This window comes from Gracilinanus agilis, chromosome 2 (genome assembly GCF_016433145.1).
Source record: "Gracilinanus agilis isolate LMUSP501 chromosome 2, AgileGrace, whole genome shotgun sequence".
Classification (NCBI taxonomy): domain Eukaryota; kingdom Metazoa; phylum Chordata; class Mammalia; order Didelphimorphia; family Didelphidae; genus Gracilinanus; species Gracilinanus agilis.
This window is the reverse complement of record NC_058131.1, coordinates 31,097,651-31,118,946: the sequence shown is the minus strand read 5'-3', so window position 1 is coordinate 31,118,946 and position 21,296 is coordinate 31,097,651. Positions and strand designations below refer to the sequence as shown.

Genomic DNA, 21,296 nt, shown 5'->3' with positions numbered 1-21,296 from the left:
AGTCACCCCACTGCCCCCTAAGTTTAATACTCTTCCTATTAGGTCACAAACCTTGGAAGGACAAGGGAGGGAAGGATGGTTATGTATGACTGATCTTAAAAAGGGACCCATAAAAGCAGATAGGAAGCTCATACCACTGTGCTCTTACCCAGGATTTCTTTGGTAGAGCATTTTGAAATAAATTCTTGGAAAGAAAAAATATTCCGCTGAACTGGAAATCCACATTCTTGTCTTGGCTATACCATTGACTTGCTGTAAGACTTTTGCCACTCACTTCCCCTCTTTGCTCTTGATTTTCCTCTTTCAGCATGAAAATGATGGTCATCTCTAAAAGGAAACTGAATATAGAGCCACAGGAATTGGAGTTTGAATTCCCAGCTCTGTCACTCACTACCTATGTGACATTTGGGGAGTCATATGGTAGATGTTCTTATTGTCATCTGAAAAACAAGGTGGGAAGGGGGCTAGGCTGAGATCCCTCTCTGGTCTACTTTTATGACCCTCTGCTTTTATAATTCCCGGCATTCCATTGAAGTCTCTCCTTTGAAACAGCAACGTGACATCGTTCCTGCCACAAGAGGGTGCAAGAGAGAGACCTTGTGTGGGCTGTTCTCTAAACATAGTGCTGAAACAGGAATGCTTTCCTTGGTACTAAAGCCAGAGCTTTGAACTGTTTGAGAAGGAGTTGATGCTTCCTTTGGTTCTGTGACTACAGGGTCAGTTTGGGAAAACCTTTTATCCTCAATGACCAGGCTGAATGTATAGGAGGACAGGATTTTGCTGCTGAAAGAATGCTTAGGAAACTCCTAAGTAACCCGTTCCTCCTATTTTACAAAGGAAAAAACTGAAGCCCCAAAATGGGATCTTAGGAAAATTAGAAGAAAACTTTTCAATATTCTAGTCTACTCTTTCGTTTTTACAAAAGAATAAATTAGAGGAAGGGGGAAATTTTCTCAAAGTGCCATTGTTAATATGATGTAGAATTAACCAATGAGATAATCTGTTTCAACACTCTTGTTTTTAAAATGAGGAAACTGAGGCCAATAGTGGTTAAGTGATATTTGGAATTATATAGCTATTAGGTGGAAGAGCCAAGATAGCAGTAAGCAGTATCAGATTACAATAAACTAGAAGAAATAAAAAGTATAATAAAAATAGATTGTGAATAGCTGCTATTAGATCATTTCAGTTATGTCCAATTCCTAGTGACCTCAGTTGGGTTTTTCTTGGCAGAAATATTGTTGTGTCTTGCCATTTCTTTCTCCAGCTTATTTTAGAGATGAGGAAACTGAAGCAAAGTGAAGTGATTTGTTCAGGGTAACATAGCTAGTAAGTATTGTAAGAAGTAAAGAAAATCTAGGCCTTCATTCTGAGCTGAAAATCCATCTTTGTGCAAATTAGAGTCAGAGGTTTAATTTGCCTGTGCCAAAGATTGTGTCGAAGACATCTTTTGAACATTCACAGTTATTTTTATGGGCTTTTGACAATTAATACAGATCAGCAATTAACAAAACCAAATGTTTAAAGCATGCTAGTTAGTAATTAATAAGTTATAGCACAAGATCCAAGCATTTTATTGTTCCTGTAACTAATTTAGATAAACAGTTATCTTTTTGACTCATAAAATATGGAATACTGTTATTGCTATAATTCTTATAAAAGAAAGCACTAGTAATAAATTCCTTCTTCAACAGCTGACTATATATGGTTGGTTCTGTTACCTTTTATCCAGAATCAGGATTCAGTCAAGCTGTGTACTTAACATTCTAAGGTTGATAGCAAGAGCTCTTAAGCTAACTCTTCTCCTTATCTATCCTTGCTTATACACAGTTAATTAACAACTGGAACTAACCTTTCTAACATTATAGATACAAATGCTACCTAAAGGATCATTAAAGATGAACTGGTTTACAATAAGTGATATAAAAACAATAATATGATTTCATTTTTTCAGTATCTGAGTCAGATTTGAACTCATGAGGATGAGTCTTCCTGAGTCCATGCTCTTTATCCACTGCCTCACCTATCTGCCCATTGTGTGCAGTTATATGTGAACAAAACTGAGAACACAAGAAATCTAAAATGCCCAAATTGGCAGAAGACCAAATGAAAATCTTAAATAGGAAATAGAACTAACCATTAAAGAACTTCCAAAGGGAAGTTCTTGGTCCTCATGAGTACCCAGGAGGACTCTATCAAATATTTAAAGAATTGTTAGTGCTCATGCTACACAAATTCTTCTCAAAAATTGAAAAAGAAAGCATTCTCCTGAATCTTTTTATGAGATAAATATAATCCTGATGACTAAACCACTGAATGATAAAACATAGAAGTCAAATTATCTAATCAAAATCATTAATGAATATCAGTTCAAATATTCAAAACAAACTCTTATCAAATAGATTACAGAAATTTCTCTAAAAAAATCAGTAATTATGATTGCTGGATTTATATAAAGGATGCAAGAATGGCTCAACTTTAGGAAAACAATCAGCAGAATTAATCCTATCGAACACCAAAACATCCCAACCTACATGATTATCTTAATAGATGCAGAAAAAACTTCTGCCAAAGTTCAAAATTCATTTATACTAAAAAAAAATCATTACAAAGTGAAGGCATAAAAGGACTTTTTTAATATCATGTAAACCATCCATCTAAAAACAAAAGCAAATGTAAGACAAATATACTAGAACAATTTTCATTAAATACAGAAGGAATACAAGAATGTTCGATCTTTCCACTATTATTTGATATAGTTCTGGAAATATAAGCAATAGCAATCAAACAATAGGAGGAAATTAAAAAACAAACATTTAGGAAGAGAAGAGATAAATGTAAATCTAGAGAATCAGTAAAGATGCTAATTGAGGCAATGGATTCAGCAAAGTTTCCAGCTGCAAAACAAACCCCAAGAATTTAACCAAATTCCTATATAATAATTTTTTAAATCCAAGAAAAAATAATAGAAAGGGAATTCTCACTCTAAATAACTACAAAATGTATCAAATGTCTGGGAATCAATTCCTAAAACATGCATATATGAAATGACAAGCAGGATGATTTCAGAAAAACCTGGAAAAATTTACATGTGCTCATGCAAAGTGAAGTGAACAGAACTAGAAGAACATTATACAAATTAAGAGTAATATTGTTCGATGAACAAGCATGAATGACTTAGCTATTCTCATCAATGTAGTGATCCAAAACAATTCCAGAGACTCATCATAAAAAAAATTCATCTGTGTCCAGGGAAAGAACTGATGGAGTCTGAATGCAGAACAAAACATACCATATTTTGTTTCTTTTACTATTATTATTCAAGATCTATCTCTTCCACAAAGTGACTAATATGGTCAGGGTCTTCTATGATTGCACATGTAAAATCTATATCCAATTGCTTACTGTCTCAGGGAGGATGGAGCAGAAGGAGGGTTGAAAAGAAGGAGAGAATTTGGAGCTCAAACATTTTAAATGAATGTTAAAAATTGTTTTTACATGTAATTGGGGGAAAATGAAATATTATTTTAAATAATAAATGCTTATTTCCTTCCTCCCTCTCCTAGACCATACAGCTTTCAGCACCAAGTAGGTAGTTTCAGAATATCATAGATTTATATTGGGGAGGGAACTTGAAGGTCACTTAATCTAATCTCATTTAGCAGAGAAGGAATTTAAGGCACAGATTAAGATCTGCTCAGGCAGGAAATGTTTGAGTGACTATTTGAATTTGTCTATTGACAAGCATTTATTAGATACTTACTATATGCCTGATTGTGTGCTAAATACTAGGGACAGAATGAAAGGCAAAAACTGTCCCTGCCCTCCAAGAACTCACATTGAAATTGAGTTCTAATTCAAGATCAAATGGTTTTGCCATTGTATTGTGCTACCTGAGCCAGAATTCAAAATAATCTCAATAGGTAAAAGATAAAGTTCTCTACTTGGGATGTAAAAGGGGGCGGGGGGGAATCCCACTACCAGCAAAAATACAAGAAGACATAGCCACAAAATGATAGTCATTTTGAAAAAAGATCGTGGTGACGGGGTGTTTAAGTGGGACCACAAGATCAAAAAAGTCAATAGAGATGAGAGAGCAAAGAAATAACAACATATCAAGATGCGTTAGCAGAAGTGCAAGGAAGAGAGAAAAGGACTGGAATTTTCCCATTAAAGAATAGAGATGATCATTTAGTATTTTTGAATGATTAATAATAATCATGACATTTCTACTGCATTTTTAAATTTTTCATGATTCTTCCCTCAGATCAGCCCTCTGAAGTAGATGCTGCTACTGTTTTATTCCCATTTTACAGAAGAGAAAATTGAAGCTCAGAGAGTTCCAATAATTTGCTCACTGTCACACAGCACATACATAACAAAGCCCAGATTTTCCTAGATTCCCTGACTCCAAGACTACAGCTCCACAATGCCTATCAGTCCTACATCATTGACTTTGGCCCTCTTTTATCACAGACCCTTATGGCTTCCCAGTTATGACAGTGAAGTAAACCTGATGAGTCAGGGGAAAGGATGGGAGAATGCCAGGAGCACCCTCTCTCTGGGCATAACCACCACTGATTTATAGGAAACAATGCGAAGGAAGTAAAGGAGCCAGATGTCTTTCTGTCACTTCCTCTTCTGATGGTTGAGTGATGGCAAGGAATGAGAAAGGTATTGTCCTTCGAACCAGAGTCCAGAGTCAGGAAGGACTCCCACTGACCAGACAGCTCCTGAAGAAAAAGCAAGACAGACAGAGGGAGAATCTCAAAGAAACATGGCACCTCAGACTGAAAAAGGTAAGGCAATAGGGGTCCCTGGAATGTGTGGAGAAGAGAACAAGTCTCTAGAAAGTCAGAACCAGAAACTGAGATCTGGAAGGAATCTCAGTTGTCAGGAAATTAAGGTCTGGGGCCACACAGTGAGTCAACTGTTAACATCCAAACCCAGGTTTTTCTGACTCCAAATGCAGCCACCATATGAAGCAGCCTCAAGTCTGATCCATACAAGCCCCATCCTTAGAACCATCTTTTTCCAGGTGGGAGAAGTTTGCTTAAAGGATCAGAAGGCTGAGGGAACATAAGGAGATAGGGCAGCTTGAGTCTTGCCAATCTCTTATGAAGAAGATTTTGTTCACAAAATGTCCCCCTGCTCCCCTCACTCTATCCCATGTATACTTTGTGTCTTCTACCCCGGGCTTGAGGCAAAGAAAAGATGACCTTAACCTGGACCCTCAAGTAGCTAACATTCTGATGGAGACAGGATAGACTCCCTCAAACCAGAGAAGCCTCAAGATGTGAGATGAGTTTAGAATGAGAATACAGTATCCGGCACTGAGTTATGGTTCTACTACTTCCAAACTGTGTGGTTTTCTTTAGGTCTATTTCTTTATCTCTAAAACAGGGAAGGAATGAGGGAATAATGGACAAAAAGGTCTCTCGGGTCCCTTTCCTCTATAACATCAAGTTTTTAGGATCAGAAAATTTCTGAGATCCACTCCAATGGCAACAAGAATAAGGTAGCTGGAGACCCTCTGCGCTTGGACCTTTTCAAGCTACATCTAGAGTCTAATGTCAAGTTCTGGGATCCACAGTTTAAGAAGAAGATGGACAGGTGGGAGATTATTTTGAGGAGGGCAACCAGGACATGAAGAGTCTTGAGTCCATTTTACAGAGGATTAGAGATTTTTAACTGGGAGAAAACTGAGGGCATGATAGCTGTGGTCAAATCTTTATGGGGTGAACTTTTTGAAGAGGTGAGACTTAATCTGTTTGATCTCAAGGGACTAAACCAGGAAAAACAACTGGGAGTTTTGTTTTTGCTTTGTATCAGAGGCCCATCTGCAAGAAAGGAAGCAAAGTGGACTGGAAAGAACTCTAGTATTGAAGGCAAAAAGCCTGGATGAGAGGGGAAGAGTCCTGGTTCTAAAATTTACAAGTTGTATCACTGAAAGCAAGTGAGCCTTTATTCTTTCCCTGAAACCTGGAAGATGCCCTCTCCAAAAGGAGGGTATTTATCTGACTATACCTGGCCAGCCACTCCTTCTCTCTTGTTCATTCCCCCATGATATTATAGTCAATTGCTTCTAAGGTTCCCATATTTCTATTTCAATATATTCTGCCACACTGGTCAGGATCAGGTCCATAATGCCAGTCATTTCCTCTAACTTTTAAAGCATGAAATTATAATTTAAGGAAGTCAGAAGTTTATCAGCTGCTTCTTTTTTGCAAAGAGAAGAGCTCCGGCAAGCATTAGGATTCTGGAAGTCTCCATTCACTACAATATTGAATTTTAGTGTCAGATTTGTTGTTTCCCCGACTCCTTCTATCCAGGTGGCATGTATAGCTTGTAATAATATTGCTTTTATTTCTTCTTCCCTTTTTCTTTATCCAAATATCCTTTCTTCATCATACTTCTTGCCCTAAGTAGATTTCCCCAAAAAGGTAGATCTTACAGAATAATTGTGAGGAATTGCTCATTGATTTTGTTTCTCCAGAGACATATTTCAGATATAAAAATAATCCCAGCAAGTCTCAGGTATATCTATACAATCAAATTGTCCTTCTTCTATTAGTATCTCTTATTCTTTTCCTTTTGAAGTAGGTAGGTGGTAGAGTGGATAGGCTACTGAACTTTGGGTCAGGAAAATCTGGATCCAAATCCTTCCTTAAGTATTTAGTGGTTGTGTGACCCTGGAAAAATCACTTAACCTCTCTCAGCCTCAGTTTCTTAATCTATAAAATGGATATAATGCTAGTACCTCTGTTATAGAGTTATTGTACAGAACAAATGAGATACAATGTGCTTTGCAACCCTTAAAATGCTGCATAAACTAGCTATTATCATTATATATTTTTTTATCCTGGGACTCCATTCTAGGAGCATAGGGCCACAACCAGTAGGTAATGGGTCACACAGTCGCTCGGGGTCACCCTCATTATATTTTTACTACTCTGTATTTGTGTATAAATATCTGAAGGCATGAGGAATTATGGATGGCTTTCTTCTTCGAGATTGCCTCCTAGTTATTTTATCTGCTTTTATTCCCCTCTCTATTGGCCCTGAGATATGTGGGAAGTTCTCTCCCTCCCATTTTCTTTGAAGTTTAAAGTTCTCTGCATCACACAGGCTCCAGGAAAAAAGTTTTTTATTCTTTTATGTTAATATTTAAAGCAATACATGTCCTATGCTTAGCTAAGACTATTCAAATGAGCTTACAAAATGAGAGATCACAGACTAAAACAATGCTGGAAACTGAACCAGTTATTAATACTTAGTATTTAACAATCACATAAGACTATTTACAGGACCAAGAATGAATGCTTCAAGCCTCCTTCACAAGATTATGTCAGAGCATTTCTATCACAAGGGGATTGCTTTGGTATGTCAGAGTTTTCAAAATGCTTTCTTCCTTAATCTGGTGGGCATAGAAACTCATTTTCCAATGTAATCTTTTTTATGTAGGATTTATTTTAATATGTAATATAATATGTAACATGACAATAATATAATACATATGTTTTATAAAGATGTCGTAAATGATAATAAACATGCTTATTTGAGATAAACAAACTCTCACATTAGTTATGTTCAAAAATGTATATCTCATTTTTCTCTCTCTCCACCCCTCTCCTCTCCCCCAGAAGGCAGGTAATGGTATAGATTGTGTATATATTATCATATAATACGTATTTTCTTGTTCATCATATTGGGAAACAAGACATATATTGTTTACACTAGAGAAAAATTCATAGAGAAAACAAAGTGAAGAATGTTATGTTTTAATGTGCATTTGGCCTCTGGTCTATGACGATGGATAGTCTTTTCTGTCATGAGTCTCTTGGAGTTGAACTGAGACCTTACCTTGCTGATAATAGTGAGTCATTCACAGTTGATCATTGTACATTATTGTTGTTACAATGTACAATATTGTCAATCTACTCACTTCACTTTGCATCAGCTCGTGTAAGTTTTTCCAGGGTTTTTTTTGTGATCCTCTTGTTTTGTTGTGATCTTCTGGCACAATAGTATTCCATTACAATCATATGCCATGTCTTGTTCAGCCATTCCCCAATTTATGGGCATCCCTTCAATTTCAGTTCTTTACCATCCCAAAGAGAGCTGTTATAGATATTTTAGAACATATAGATTCTTTTTCTTGATCACTTTAGGAAATAATCCTAATAGTGATATTGCTAAGTCAAAAGGTATACACAATTTTACAACTCTTTGAGTAAAATTCCAAATTGCCTCCAGAATGGTTGGATAAGTTCACAGTTCCACCAACAATGTATTAGCATCCCCATTTTTCCACATCCCCTTCAATATTTGTCATTTTGCCTTTATCACTTTAACCAATTTGATAGGTGTGGGATAATATCTCAGAGTTGTTTTTAATTTGTGTGTCTCTAATAGATAATGACAAAGCATTTTTCATATAATTACATATAGTTACATATAGCTTTGATTTTTTCATCCAATAACTGGCCGTCATATTTTTGACCATTTTTTAATTGGGGAATGGTTGATATTCTCATATAATCTGACAAAGTTCTCTATATATTTTAGATATGAGACCTCTACTCAAGAAACTCTAAAAACATTTCCCAGCTTACAGCTTTCCTTCTAATCTTGGCTACATTACTTTTATTTGTCCAAAAACTTTTCAATTTAGTGTACTCAAAATTATCCATTTTACATTACACAATGCTTTCCATCTTTTGCTTATTCATAAATTTTTCTCCTATCCATAAATCTAATATGCAATATGTTCCCTGTTCTTCTAATTTGCTTATGGTATCCCTATTTATGTCTAGGTCTTGTATCCATTTTTATTTTGTTTTAGTTAATAGTATAAGATATTGGTCTTTAGTTTCTGCTTTCTAATCTTCCCAACAATTTTTACCAAAGAGTGAATTCTTATTCCAAAAACTTGGATCTTTATTTTTTTTCAAACACAAGGTTACAAAATATTTTACAACCATTTGTTGTATGTCTCTTCTGTTCCACTGATTTACTTTTCTTTTAATTAGCCAATACCAGATATTTTTAATAATTACTGCTTTATAACAGTTTGAAATCTGATTCTACTAAGCCTCCTTCCTTTACACTTTTTCATTAATTCCTTTGATAGTCCTGACTTTTTGTTTTCCAAATGAAATTTATTATTCTTTTTTTCTAGTTCAATAAAATTTTTTTGGTAACTTAATTGCAATGGCATTCAATAATTAAATTAGTTTAAGTAGGATTGTCATTTTAATCATATTGGCCATTTTAATAGTAACGACTTTAAAAAATCAAAACAAGGGGCAGTGAGGTGGCACAATGAATAGATTGCCAGGGCTGGAGGCAGGAGGTCCTGGGTTTAAATTTGACCTCAGACACTTTCTGACTATGTGACTCCAGCCAAATGACTTAACCTGATTGCCTAACCCTTGCCTTTCTGTCTTAGAGAAGTTACTAAGACAGAAAGTAGGGTTGAAAAAAATTTAGCAACACTCAAATCCTACTCACTCCCATCATAAAGTTTAAGTAGCCAGACTCGGTCACTAACTTCCAATACTAAAAATTTTAGTTCAAAGTTCAGACTTGAGCCATATTTTTATGGCAAAGTTTGGCTGCAGACAATAGATTATACTGATGGAGAAACGTCTTGAGGTATTTCACTACAAAGGCTATGATGATTTGTCATGGTATTAATACTTGCTTAAATATAAGAGGGTTTCTACATTTGATAGATATTTCCAAAAACAAGACGAAATTGACATTAAAAAAACAACAACAAAAACCATCAATTGAGTGTGTTAAGTTGGTTAATATTCTTTCATTCTACATTTACTTCAATACAAGAATAACATCAATGTTACCCAGTCTTTAGAGAACATTATGGTATTACGATATTGAAATCAATTCATCACCAGGTCTTTCTTAAGTACTTACTATGTACTAGACACTGTGTAATCAGATTGTAAATTTCTTTTAAAGCAATTGACTTTCCTTTAGAAATTAAATATTAAAATGAATTCCTAATTTGTCCCATCTTAACAAAATACACTCTTGCTGCAATAATGAAAAACACAGTGAAAGCCAATTTTTTCTAAGCTTAAGCTAGCCTAAATAGCAAGAGTCACTAAAGTAATGGTAATGAAACAACGACTTCTTAATCCACTGAATCGCCTAACTGATCCCAAAGTAACTGTTTCTTACAGTGTTATCAGGACCAAGAGGCCCGAGATTCAAAAAGGCTACCAGATAAAGGAAGGCCAGAGAAGAATGAAGAAGTATTTAAATATAAAAATTAGGTTATGCACCAGATGGTAGTGGCCTGTCTTGGAGATGTAGGGAATATGAAAATGCAATAATGAAATCAATACCAGTTTTTGAGGAAGAAAAAATATAGAATTGATGAAACCATTTTAAGAGAAATTGAATTATGACAATAAGAGCACTTTAATATTTGCCAAGTTCTTTACAGATATGATCATATGATCTCATTCAGTTCTCACAACTGCTCTGAGAAGAGAGCACTAGTGTTATTCCCAGATAAACACAATTCTTCACAGCCCTTGCTAGGAGCACTCTATCTCTGGCCAAGAGCATTTTGTGCTGATCTATTTAGCTAGAGCCCAGAAGTCCAAATTCCATCCTCAGACATCATCTTCTTAGCCATATGTTCACTTTCCAAAACTGTCTTTTGCTTCTGAATTCCCTTGTCCTTATCTAGTAGAAGTGCATTTCCCCCTAGAACTTCATAATTCTTAGCAATACCTTTTGGGTTCTTCCTCATAATATCATGAATTTGTCCCTACACAAAACACTAGAGTTATATAGTAGTTGGGAAATTTAACAAGTCTCCAAAAGCTCTCCACTGTGATCCAGATGCTTATCTTGGGAAGAAGGAGATCTCTCTGTTGATTGTGTGAGGGGGAGAATATATGTATATGTATATGTATATATATATATATGTATATATATATACACATATACCTTAGAATAGAGATATTAACCACCCTTACTCATGTCTTCTGTTGGCTAGATGCCCACTCACTTGGTGTCATCTGTCCCTTTCCACCACCACAAACCCAGGAAGCTTCTTCCTCTAGCTATGGCTTAGTTCCCCTCTCCAGGAAAAGCTTTGTATCTATTATTTCCAGAAGCCCCAAGTCTCTTTTCCCCTTCTTCTGTAATGTAGAGGATGAGAGAACTTTGGATGAGGCTGACCCTGTATTTTGCAGGGATTCCATCCTGCCATCCTCTACATTACACTTCCCAGTGTCCCATTCTTTTATTATCCCATCCCATGGTACAGGTGAACATGTCCTTGGACCTCCTTGCCTCCTTCTTCTCCTCAGGTTTCTCCTTCAAGTACGCCTTCCATTCTTTCAAAGAACATTTCCTCCTTCCTGATAACCTGGAAGATGAGACATCTGTTCTTCCAACCCTTTCAGTTCTGTCATTGCATATCCTCTTCAGGGCACAGCAAAATCCTCCTCGCCCTCTATACATACTTGAAGTAAGGTCTGTGGTCTTATGTCTTCTTTGCTTGCCTTTGCGGTTCACCGTGCAGCAATTTGGCTCTCTGCCCAATGTATTTTCCTCATGAGTGTTCCATCATGGAGGCTCGTGACCAAAATGATCTAGACGGGGCTCTTGCCTTTTCTGGAAAGAGGATTCTGCAGTCTGCTCAGCCTTTACTTAGCTATGAGGACACTCCTGTCTTGACCTAACATAGGCAAAAGCAAACAGCATAATCAATAAGTGAATACTCAATTATTTAATTAGATCTAGTCACATTTTCCTCCTTGCAGCTGATTGCCAGCTATCCTCCTGCATTTCTCTAGCCACTAGATGGTCTATTACTATAGTGGAGTTAAGAGAAGGCAGGAGAGAGATAAGGCTAAATTTATTTGACAGTAAACACAAGGCAGAAGTACATACTACCTTTATGGCATAATAAAACAATCAAAGGAGCCAAGAGGAAGTCAAATTATTTAATCAGAGCCACACACATGATTCACCTTGCTCTCCTTAGGTTATTTGTCTTTGGAGGCAGTCTGGGAAGGAGGGACACAAGCAGACCCCAAAATATCTTAACACTTCACACCAAGCCAACTCTTCCTCCCCCACAAGCTGTGGCCAATTTCTTCCTATAGAATACAACCTAAGCTTCCTTCAAAGCTCTCCAAGATCTGGCAACTTAACTTCCACTGACTCCCAACAGGAACCTTCTCTGGCCAAGGGAGGTCCCTCCTTCTCATCCTCAGACTGTATCACATTCCTTCTTCCACTATCCACACCAGCCACTCTGGCCATCAAAGTCCAGGACAAGCCTCACTCTCTCCATTCATGAATTAGGCAGCAGAGGTCAAGTCTTCCCTATCTCCCAATTCCCAGGATGCTTCTAGTTGGGACCAGGCATGCTGATATATTAACTTACAGTGTCTTATATGATGTTATGCTAGCATTTCTTCTCCCCCATGCCATTGTGATTTTATGTTCCTTGAAGGCAACAACACTTTTCTATTTAGGATTATGGATCTGGAACTGGAAGGGACCTCAGAGGGCATCAAGTTTCATCATTTAACAGTTGAGGAAACTGAGGAACAAAAATAAAGGGACTTACCTAAGGTCACAGAGAAATAAGCATCAGAGGTAGGATTTGAACCCAGGAATCATTCTAGAGGCACACAAAAAGGGTCATGAAATTGCACAGGCAAAAATGGCTGTTACTAATAGGGGAGATCAGAGGTAGCTTCCTGGAGGAGACAGGGCTTGAACTGGCCACTCAAGGATGTCTAGGATTTCAGTGAGAAACAATGGAAAGGAAGGTGATTTCAGGCATAAAGAGATCACAATCCAAGTCATGGAGGTGCTGATTGCTCTGTGTACACAGGCAGAAAATTGGGATGGGAGCAAAGAGTGGTCCAGGTTCCTTGGAGCAGGAGTAATTGGGGACAATGCTGGAAAATCAGGATGATGGTGGGCTGTAAAGGGCCTAGAACACCATATAGATTTTGCTTAGGAGGCAACAGAGAGTTATTGAAGCTTTTGAGAAGAGGAGGGACACAGACAGCTTGACTGAAGGACTACAGACAACTGTGCTCTCTTGGGTATAAAGCAGATACAAATATGAATAGGAAACTGGCCACTCAAGGATGGTTTCTGCCATATAATAATGATATAATAATGATAATGGCTACCATTTCTTTAGCATTAAAAGTTTGCCAAGCATGATACATGTTATCTCACTGGCTAGATAATTTCTGGTAAGACCGTGATCCTGGGCCTGTCTTATGAGCCAATGCAAAGAGTACAGCTCTGGGGATGGACTGAAGAGACCTGGAGCCAAAGGTCCCCTTCTTTTGGATTTAACTCTAATTCTTACTCTAAGCTCTGTGGTGCTGGGCAAGATTTGCCCCATATCTAGGTCTTAGTTTCCACATCAGTCAAAAGAGGAAAGGGTGGATTATTTTGTCCCTTCCAGACCTAAAGTTATGATCTTATCATCAGAGAACATCCAAGTGATGGAGATGTAGGGGGGGGGCGTGTCTCAGTCTTTGGAAGCCACAACCTTCAGGCCTGGCTAATGTCTCCTTTCTCTCTTTCCCTTGTCCAGCCATCAGAAAATTAAAGATCATCCAAGCTGTCCTGACAATCTCGGTCCTTGTCCTGGCTGCTGCTCTTAAAGTTGTGATTTTCCAATGTAAGTTCTCATCCTACCATCACTGGTCTTCACTCCAGGCTTAAACCTCTTTCTTTGATCAGACATGAAGAAAACATCTGGGAAGAGGAAATCTTGGGAGAGAGCAGACTCGACTGAAATAGGGATGGATTAGGATGGACTGGGGAATCCACAGGAAGCTCCCTATTCATTCTCCTGAGATGAAAAAAATCAGACATACGGAATGCTAGCGAACTGATCATTTAGTAAGCACTACTTTATGTCAGGCATGGTGCCAGGCATTCTGCATACAAAATTAAAAATTGAGAGTCCTTGTCCTTAAGGAGCTGATATTCTATCGGGAGAAATAATAGATACCCTTAGTAGTATTTACAAACATGTACAAAGTAGTTTTGAATTGTGTATGTGTAAGCTCCAAGGACCTCAGGGGAGAATCCAAAAGAATATGGCACTTGAGATGAGCCTTTGAAGGAAGCTGAGGATTCTAAAAGGAGGGACCACATTCCAGACATGGGAAGATGACTCATGCAAAGGCTCTGAGATGGGAAATGTCAAGTCATGTCAGAAGAACAATGAGAAGGTCAGTTTGACTGAACAATACCTGGGAACTGGCCAATTGGCCAAGGATCCCACATGGTGGCAGAAACCATAGCCTGGAGAGCCAGTGTGGTGTCATAGGGAGAATCAGAAAGACCTGGCTAATATATGTGTAACCCAGTGGAAGTGCTTATCAGCTCTGGGAGGGGGAAGGGAAGGGAGGAGGAGAGAATATGAATCATGTAACCATAGAAAAATATTCAAAAGAAAGAAAGGAAGGAAGGAAGGAAGAAAGAAAGAAAGAAAGAAAGAAAGAAAGAAAGAAAGAAAGAAAGAAAGAAAGAAAGACCTAGTTCTAACACTTCCCAGCAACACAAGATTGGAACCCAAGTCCTCTAACTTTAGATCTTTTCATCTTTCTCCTGTACCACATTGTCTCCCTTATCTATTTACATGTTGTTTCCAATAGAATGGAAAGCTGATGGTTACAGGATTTACTGTGGAGGATGTAGTTGTCAGCTGGTAATCATCATTGCCCTCTCCTCTCTATTGCTTTGTCTCTTCAGCATTTAATCAGCCACAGTCTGTTACAATAAATATCTTTTTTTTTTTTAAATAAAATCTGGAAATAATGCAATGGTCTCTCAGTTTCTCTGTAGTCCTCTCTTCTGATGCTTTATGTAGTTTAAATTGAATAAAAAGTTAATAGTATAGTCACAATAGCTCAGAGCTCCCAATTAGGAAAATTGTTAACACTTAGGCAGAGGTTTACTTCTCTGCCCTAATTTAAATGCATGTTTACCTCTAATCCCTGGCCTCTCTTTTTGTGAGGAAAAAAATTCAGGTTAGCAGAAACATAGAGGTAAAGAAATGAGTGCAGCATTTCCAGGATCTGTTAATGGACAAACCCTGGGAGGGGAGGTTGAGAGTCCCCCCTCTCCTATTTTCCCTCCCATCCTGGACCTTCCCTGGTTTCAGCACTCCATCTTCCTCCAGCCCCACTGGCAGAAGCAGCTTTGAGTAACTGTACACAGTTTTTCTCTCTGTTGGAAAAGACAAATTTGTTAATGGACAAACCTTGGGAGGGGAAGTTGGGAGAGGAGAAGGCCTTTTCTGGAAACTTCCCTTCATCCTCCCAAAGGTCAGTACAAAGGCCTTCAGCCCAACATGCCTTGATTTCTCCCTTCTCCACTCCAGTTCAAACCTACATTTTCTTTCTCTTTTCACATCTTGCCCCTGTGGTGCCACTTCTTGAAAACTTAGTTCCTGAGTTCCTCCTTCCTTCCTCTCATTCTGTCTCTTAAAAACTGTGTATCTTCAAGAACTCAGAGGTCTGACTCAATTCCCCATTCTTGTCAAAAGATCTAGATGGCTTTAAATCATTCTTAGGACCCAAATAGAGTGTTTATTCCTTTTAGGTACAAGTTCCAGGTTAGCAGTCAGCTCCCAAATCTCTATTCCAGGGTATTATCAATGCTTACTAAGTTGGGTTGACCCTCTCCCTGAGACTTCTCTCTTTCTAATGCCATGACTGCGATTCTAGATCTTCAAGGGGGAAATGACCAACTTGAGAGGGCCAAGGTCTCCAATGCAGCTCTGAAACTTCAAAATGGTAAGTCATCTCCCCTTCCCCTACACCACCCAGACCCTGACCTTTCCTTTGATCAATAGACTTCAGTCTCCTCTGGAGAGGTATCCAAGAGAGAGGAAGCTTGTTCCTCCTTTGCTAGCTTCCTCACTGTCCCTCTTTCTGCCTACTTCAGAAAAAAGGAGAGGAACGAAAAATTCCCTGTCCCTCAGCCAACAGATGCTTTTCCTGCCTGACATCCTTGGTCCCCGAGAAACTACTGATCAGACCATAATAGTCTAATTCTGGCTCACACTGATCAAGCTTTGGTCCTCCTGAAACAGCTCTGGTCTCTCTGTGTCCTCATTCTTGTTCTTCTTTCTTCCCAAGAGATCCTCAGTCAGAGAATCTCAGAGGCTAGGATTATCCACGATGGGAATCTCTACTACTTTTCCTGTGGTGAAATGTCCTGGAAAGACTCTGAGCAGTACTGTGTGTCAAAGGGGTCCCACCTAACCTCAGTGACCTCAGTGGAAGAGCAGGTCAGTGCTGTCCTTGGGGGCCCTAGAAGTGGGAGGTAGAGATGTCAGTAAGTTAGGGGTCCATGGGCAGCTCATTTTACCTCTGTGCCAATCTGCAAGGGAACCAGAGAGAATATCACACCTCGCTAATTAAATTACAGAGTTTATTGATAACCCATAAAGAGGCAGAACATTCAGGTCTAGGGAAGTGATAAAGAGTCCTACCCCATCCTCTGACCATATATGGAGGATTGGGTCTATTATGGGCATATCAATTTAAGAAGGGCATTGATATGGGCAGATGAGTAGAACAATGAATAGAGCATCAGATCTGGAGTTGGGATCACCTGAATTCAAATCTGACCTCAGAAACTTCCTAGCTGTGTGACCCTGGATGAGTCACTTAACACTGTTTGCAGAGAACTTACTACTCTTCTGTCTGAGAATTGACACTAAGAAGATAAGGGTTTGAAATAATCGAATTCACCGAAGCGTATGGGCATCTGTTGCTTTTGTTTGGAGGGTATCATCAGGTTCTTCATAGGATTTCTCTTCTATTCCATCCATGGCAACCAATGTTGGTACATAAGATGTAATTATTTTCATGATCATCTTTTTGCAAATATCTCTCATTAAGATTTCAACACATGATGGCCAAATATCCTAAGAAATCTTTCCTATAACTTTGAGATATATATGACAAATCCTCTTCCATCAATTCCTATCTTTGCCTCTCCAGAGAGTACCTGGGAACCACCCTTCCCTTTGGCTTAATCTTCCCTTATTTTTATTTTTATTGATAACAAAAATATCTGCATTAATATAATAATAGTATATGTATAGTGCTTCCTATATATCAGGCACAGTGCTGAGTCCTTTATAAATATTATCTCATTTTTGATCCTCCAAACAACTTTGGAAAGTAGGTGCAATTGTTATCCCCATTTTACATTTGAGGAAATTAAGACAAACAGAGTTTAAGTGACTTGCCTAAGGTCAAAGCTAATAAATGTTTGAGGTCAAATTTGAACTCAGATTTTCCCTCACTCCAGTTCCAGCACTCCATCCACTATACCAATCCCTTGGCAATATCTTTGCATAAGGATCTCACCATCAGAGTACCAGAGGCCAAATGGAAGTTAGTTGATGGAGAAATACTATGTGATTCTTGCCCCTCTTTGCCAACACTCTGCCTTTTGTAACTACAAAAGCAGAAAGGGATCCTGTAGACCAGTGATTCCCAAAGTGGGCGCCACCGCCCCCTGGTGGGTGCTGCAGCAATCCAGAGGGGCAATGGTGGCCACAGATGCATTTATCTTTCCTATTAATTGCTATTAAAATGTTTTAAAAATTAATTTCCAGGGGACTAAGTAATATTTTTTCTGGAAAGGGGGCGGTAGGCCAAAAAAGTTTGGGAACCAAGGGCCATTTTGTGTTTTTCTTCCTTTCTGAGGTTGCCACAACCAAAAAACATCTCCTCACCAGATGGTCAGACTACTGGTGATGGATCTCTCTTCAATGAACAAGATCGGTCCTCAGAAAACAGAGTCAGTCCGTTTTCTTATTCCATACAAATAGAATGCTTGTAAACATAAAAATCCATACATGAGTGCCCACTGGCGCAATCAGAAACAACACACAAGTGCCCCTTTAAAAACATTCTTTCCCAGAGTTGGGAGGTCCTGGGTTCCAATCTGGCCTCAGACACTTCCTAGCTATGTGACCCTGGGCAAGTCACTTAACCCCATTGCCTAGTCCTTACCATTCTTCTGCCTTGGAACCAATACACAGTATTGATTCCAAGACATAAGGTAAGGGTTTAATATATAATACATACACACACACACACACACACACATATATATATATATATATATATATATATATGTACATATATATATATATATATTCTTTTCACTCTACAGGAATTTCTTTATAGAAGAGCCAATGGTACTTACTACTGGATTGGTCTGAATAACCAAAATGCTGTAGGCTGGCAATGGATTGATGGGACCCCATATGATGAAGCCAAAACCAAAGAGTGAGTCCAGCTTGGTCCTGCCTTTCCCTTCTCCCTGTCTGCCCCTAAAGAGACTCTCAGAGATTTCCCCAAGGGACACTCAGGCTGACCACCTAGTTAGAAGAAAGAAGGACATACACTCCTTGTCCTGGAAGGGTGCCTCTTCTTTATGGGCATGAGGGGAATGGTGCAATCATTTTGGCTAGCTCCAAAAGGGATTAGAGACTGTGTCCCTGGAAGCCCACCTCCTGCCACCCAATTTTCCCAGGCTTTGGCTGTGGGCTGGACAGATGAGCACTAGGTAGACATCAGACAGTGGCAGACTCTGAGCCCAGGCTTCTCTAAGATGCTTCACTCCAGGGCAGAGCCCAGTTTTCTAGGAGAATTAGATTTTTGCTGGTTCTTGGTGACTAGCTGGGAATTCAGAGGATGACGATGCCTCCTTCCAATGATCTCCTCCTCTCTTTCCAGGTTCTGGGCCAATGGGAAACCAAGCAATGAAAAAGAAAACGAGAACTGTGCGCACTTCTGGGCAAAAACACGACAATCTTGGAATAATTACCTTTGCATGTTTTCTCTCAAGTTTATCTGTAAGTGGGACTGTAGGTCATCTAAAATGTGCAAAGGAATAGAAATCCTTGGCTCCTGAGGCTGCTGACCCCTTATCAGAAACAATGGGGCGGATGGCAAACTGATCTGGCTACCATGCACACAATGGAGTCTGTGGGTTCTATTTTCCTTTCCAATTTCAGGTTCTTCCAAAGAAAGCTAGAAGGCAATGCAAATGGCTTGGACACTTCCCTTCCTACCTATGGATCAGTACATCTGGAAATCACAAGATCCCAATTCACCTTAGCCCTGAAATTCTTTGTCAAGTCCAGTCTAGGATCTCACCCTGTCTGAGGGCTGTGGACAGGGCTTAGCTCCTTTGGTTTCGCACTGGAGATCCAGAAAGAGAAAGGCACCCTGTCAGGCTAAAATCTATATTAATATATATTAATCAGGAGTCTACGCTAAACAAGGAGACATGAGGGTGTGTGGCTGTTTGGAAGAAGAAGGATGGTGTCATGAGATGCATACACAAACAGATGACAAATTAGATTATTCATATATATGTAATATATATATAAACTTTGTAAACCATTAAGTGCTCTATAAATATGAGCCTTTGCTAAGATTTCATTTCTTTTTTTTTAGGCAAATAGGGTCCAATGACTTGCCCAGGGTCACACAGATAGTAGATGCCTGAGGCCAGATTTGAACTCAGAAAGATGAGTCTTCCTGACTCTAGACCTGGAACTCTGACCACTCTGATTCTAGCTGTCCTTCATTTACATATTTTAATGGATTTTGGATAGAATTCATCCTGAGTAGGAATGTGCTGAGCTGATTGTTAAATGTTCAGTGTGATCATTTATCTTAGAAATCAGCAATAACTCCATATCAGGACTTAGGTATTGTTTTGTTGACTAGGCTTAAGAAAGTAATGCTACACAGATGAAATTAAAATATGTGTAGTGAGAACATTTTTTTAAAGAGTCAAGTTGTTAAACATTTACCAATACACCCCTGGTCCTGGGACAAATCACCAAAGACAGCAGATTACTAAAAACAATTTAGTATCCTGATTTTTAAAAAATTTGATGTCCTATGAACTATTATCCATTGGATAAAATAACTACTTTTTGTAACTGAATAAAAGAATTCAGATATTAACATATCTGCATTTTTGTCTCTAAATCCTTGTGCTGATGCTTCTTCAATGACTATGAATGAAGTGTAACTACCCAATCTTTTCAAGTGCCTCTTTTAACTGACAAAAAATAGCTTTGACTTTGACACAGACTCCCCAAGTTCAAGAAAATTGAGTCATTCTTCCTAGCTTTTTCTAGGGTCCCTGAACCTGAACTCCATCAAGAGTTTGAGAGCTGGCCCCATTGAGATGCTTGTGGAAATAGCTCCCGTTGCCTTAGTGATGGAGAACACTCTGTTCCCTGCCCTTGAACTGACATGTTTTGCTCTGGCCAAGTCAGGGAGAGGAAACTAGGAGATTTCAGGCTCATGCTAGGCAATATAGTTCTGACATGATCAGGCTCTGGGCTCATATACAGCAATCGATCATGGCATGTGCTGTTCCCCATCCACTCTTCTTTTCTACACCCTCACCTTCCATCTTAGAATTAATATGGTGTATTGGTTCCAAAGCAGCAGGGTGGTAAGGGCTAGACACTGGGAGTCAAGTGACCTGCTCAGGCTCACATAGCTGGGAAGTGTCCAAGGACAGATTTGAACTCAGGACCTCCTATCTCTAAGCCTGACTCTCTATCCACTGAACCCCTCAGCTACTCCTCCCCATCTACTCTGCCACTCACTCATCGTGGAACTCTTGCTTCCCTTGGGCAAAGCACTGGACCTTAAGTTAGGAAATTTTGTTTCAACCCTAAAAAGTAGGAATTTAACAGACAGGCAGCTAGGTGGCATAGTAAGACAGAACACTGGGCTTAGAATCAGGGAGACTCATTTTCATGAGTTCAAATCCAACCTCAGATACTAGCTGTGTGACCCTGAGCAAGTCATTTAACCTCTATGTTCCTGTTTCCTCAACTGCAAATCAGGAATAATAATAGCATCTACCTTGAAGAATTATTGTACAAATCAAAGGAAAGAATATTCATAAAGTGCTTAGGAATGTTCCAGGCACAGAGTAAACACTACATAGATATTGTTATTTTTACTGCTACTACACAACCTCAGGGTGGTGAGGATCAAATAAGGAAATACTTTTAGAGTTTAGCACAGAGTGCAGTACATAGTAGGCACTTAAGAAATGGTTGTTTCCTTCTCTTTTGTTTGTTTGTGTGTGTGTGTGTGTGTGTGTGTGTGTGTGTGTGTGTGATAAAATGTGCCCTTAACCTCTTACTGTGGTTAAACGGTGTTTTTATTCTCAAAAAGGAAAGTAGGATTTTCTCT

General features: G+C 38.8%; 1 protein-coding gene across 2 annotated transcripts; it reads left to right on the top strand.

Annotated features, from left to right (window-relative positions):
* Positions 1-16,211: 16,211 nt before the first annotated feature.
* Positions 16,212-19,406, top strand: LOC123234508 (C-type lectin domain family 4 member K-like). Of its 2 annotated transcripts, XM_044660409.1 has the most exons (4): positions 16,212-16,327; positions 18,232-18,347; positions 18,798-18,916; positions 19,079-19,406. In XM_044660409.1, exons 1-4 carry the CDS (start codon positions 16,250-16,252, stop codon positions 19,096-19,098), a joined length of 333 nt encoding a protein of 110 aa, XP_044516344.1. In that variant the 5' UTR covers positions 16,212-16,249; the 3' UTR covers positions 19,099-19,406. The 2 variants fall into 2 exon arrangements, with proteins under 2 accessions (XP_044516344.1, XP_044516343.1); XM_044660408.1 differs by having other exon boundaries at positions 18,798-19,406.
* The last annotated feature ends 1,890 nt before the right edge of the window (positions 19,407-21,296 follow it).

Excerpts from the sequence above, each read along its gene's own strand:
- LOC123234508 (XM_044660408.1), top strand. The coding sequence starts at position 16,250 with ATGTCCTGGAAAGACTCTGAGCAGTACTGTGTGTCAAAGGGGTCCCAC. Across the intron at positions 16,328-18,231 it reads TGACCTCAGTGGAAGAGCAG|GAATTTCTTTATAGAAGAGC; the intron begins GTCAGTGCTGTC and ends TTCACTCTACAG. Across the intron at positions 18,348-18,797 it reads GATGAAGCCAAAACCAAAGA|GTTCTGGGCCAATGGGAAAC; the intron begins GTGAGTCCAGCT and ends CTCTCTTTCCAG.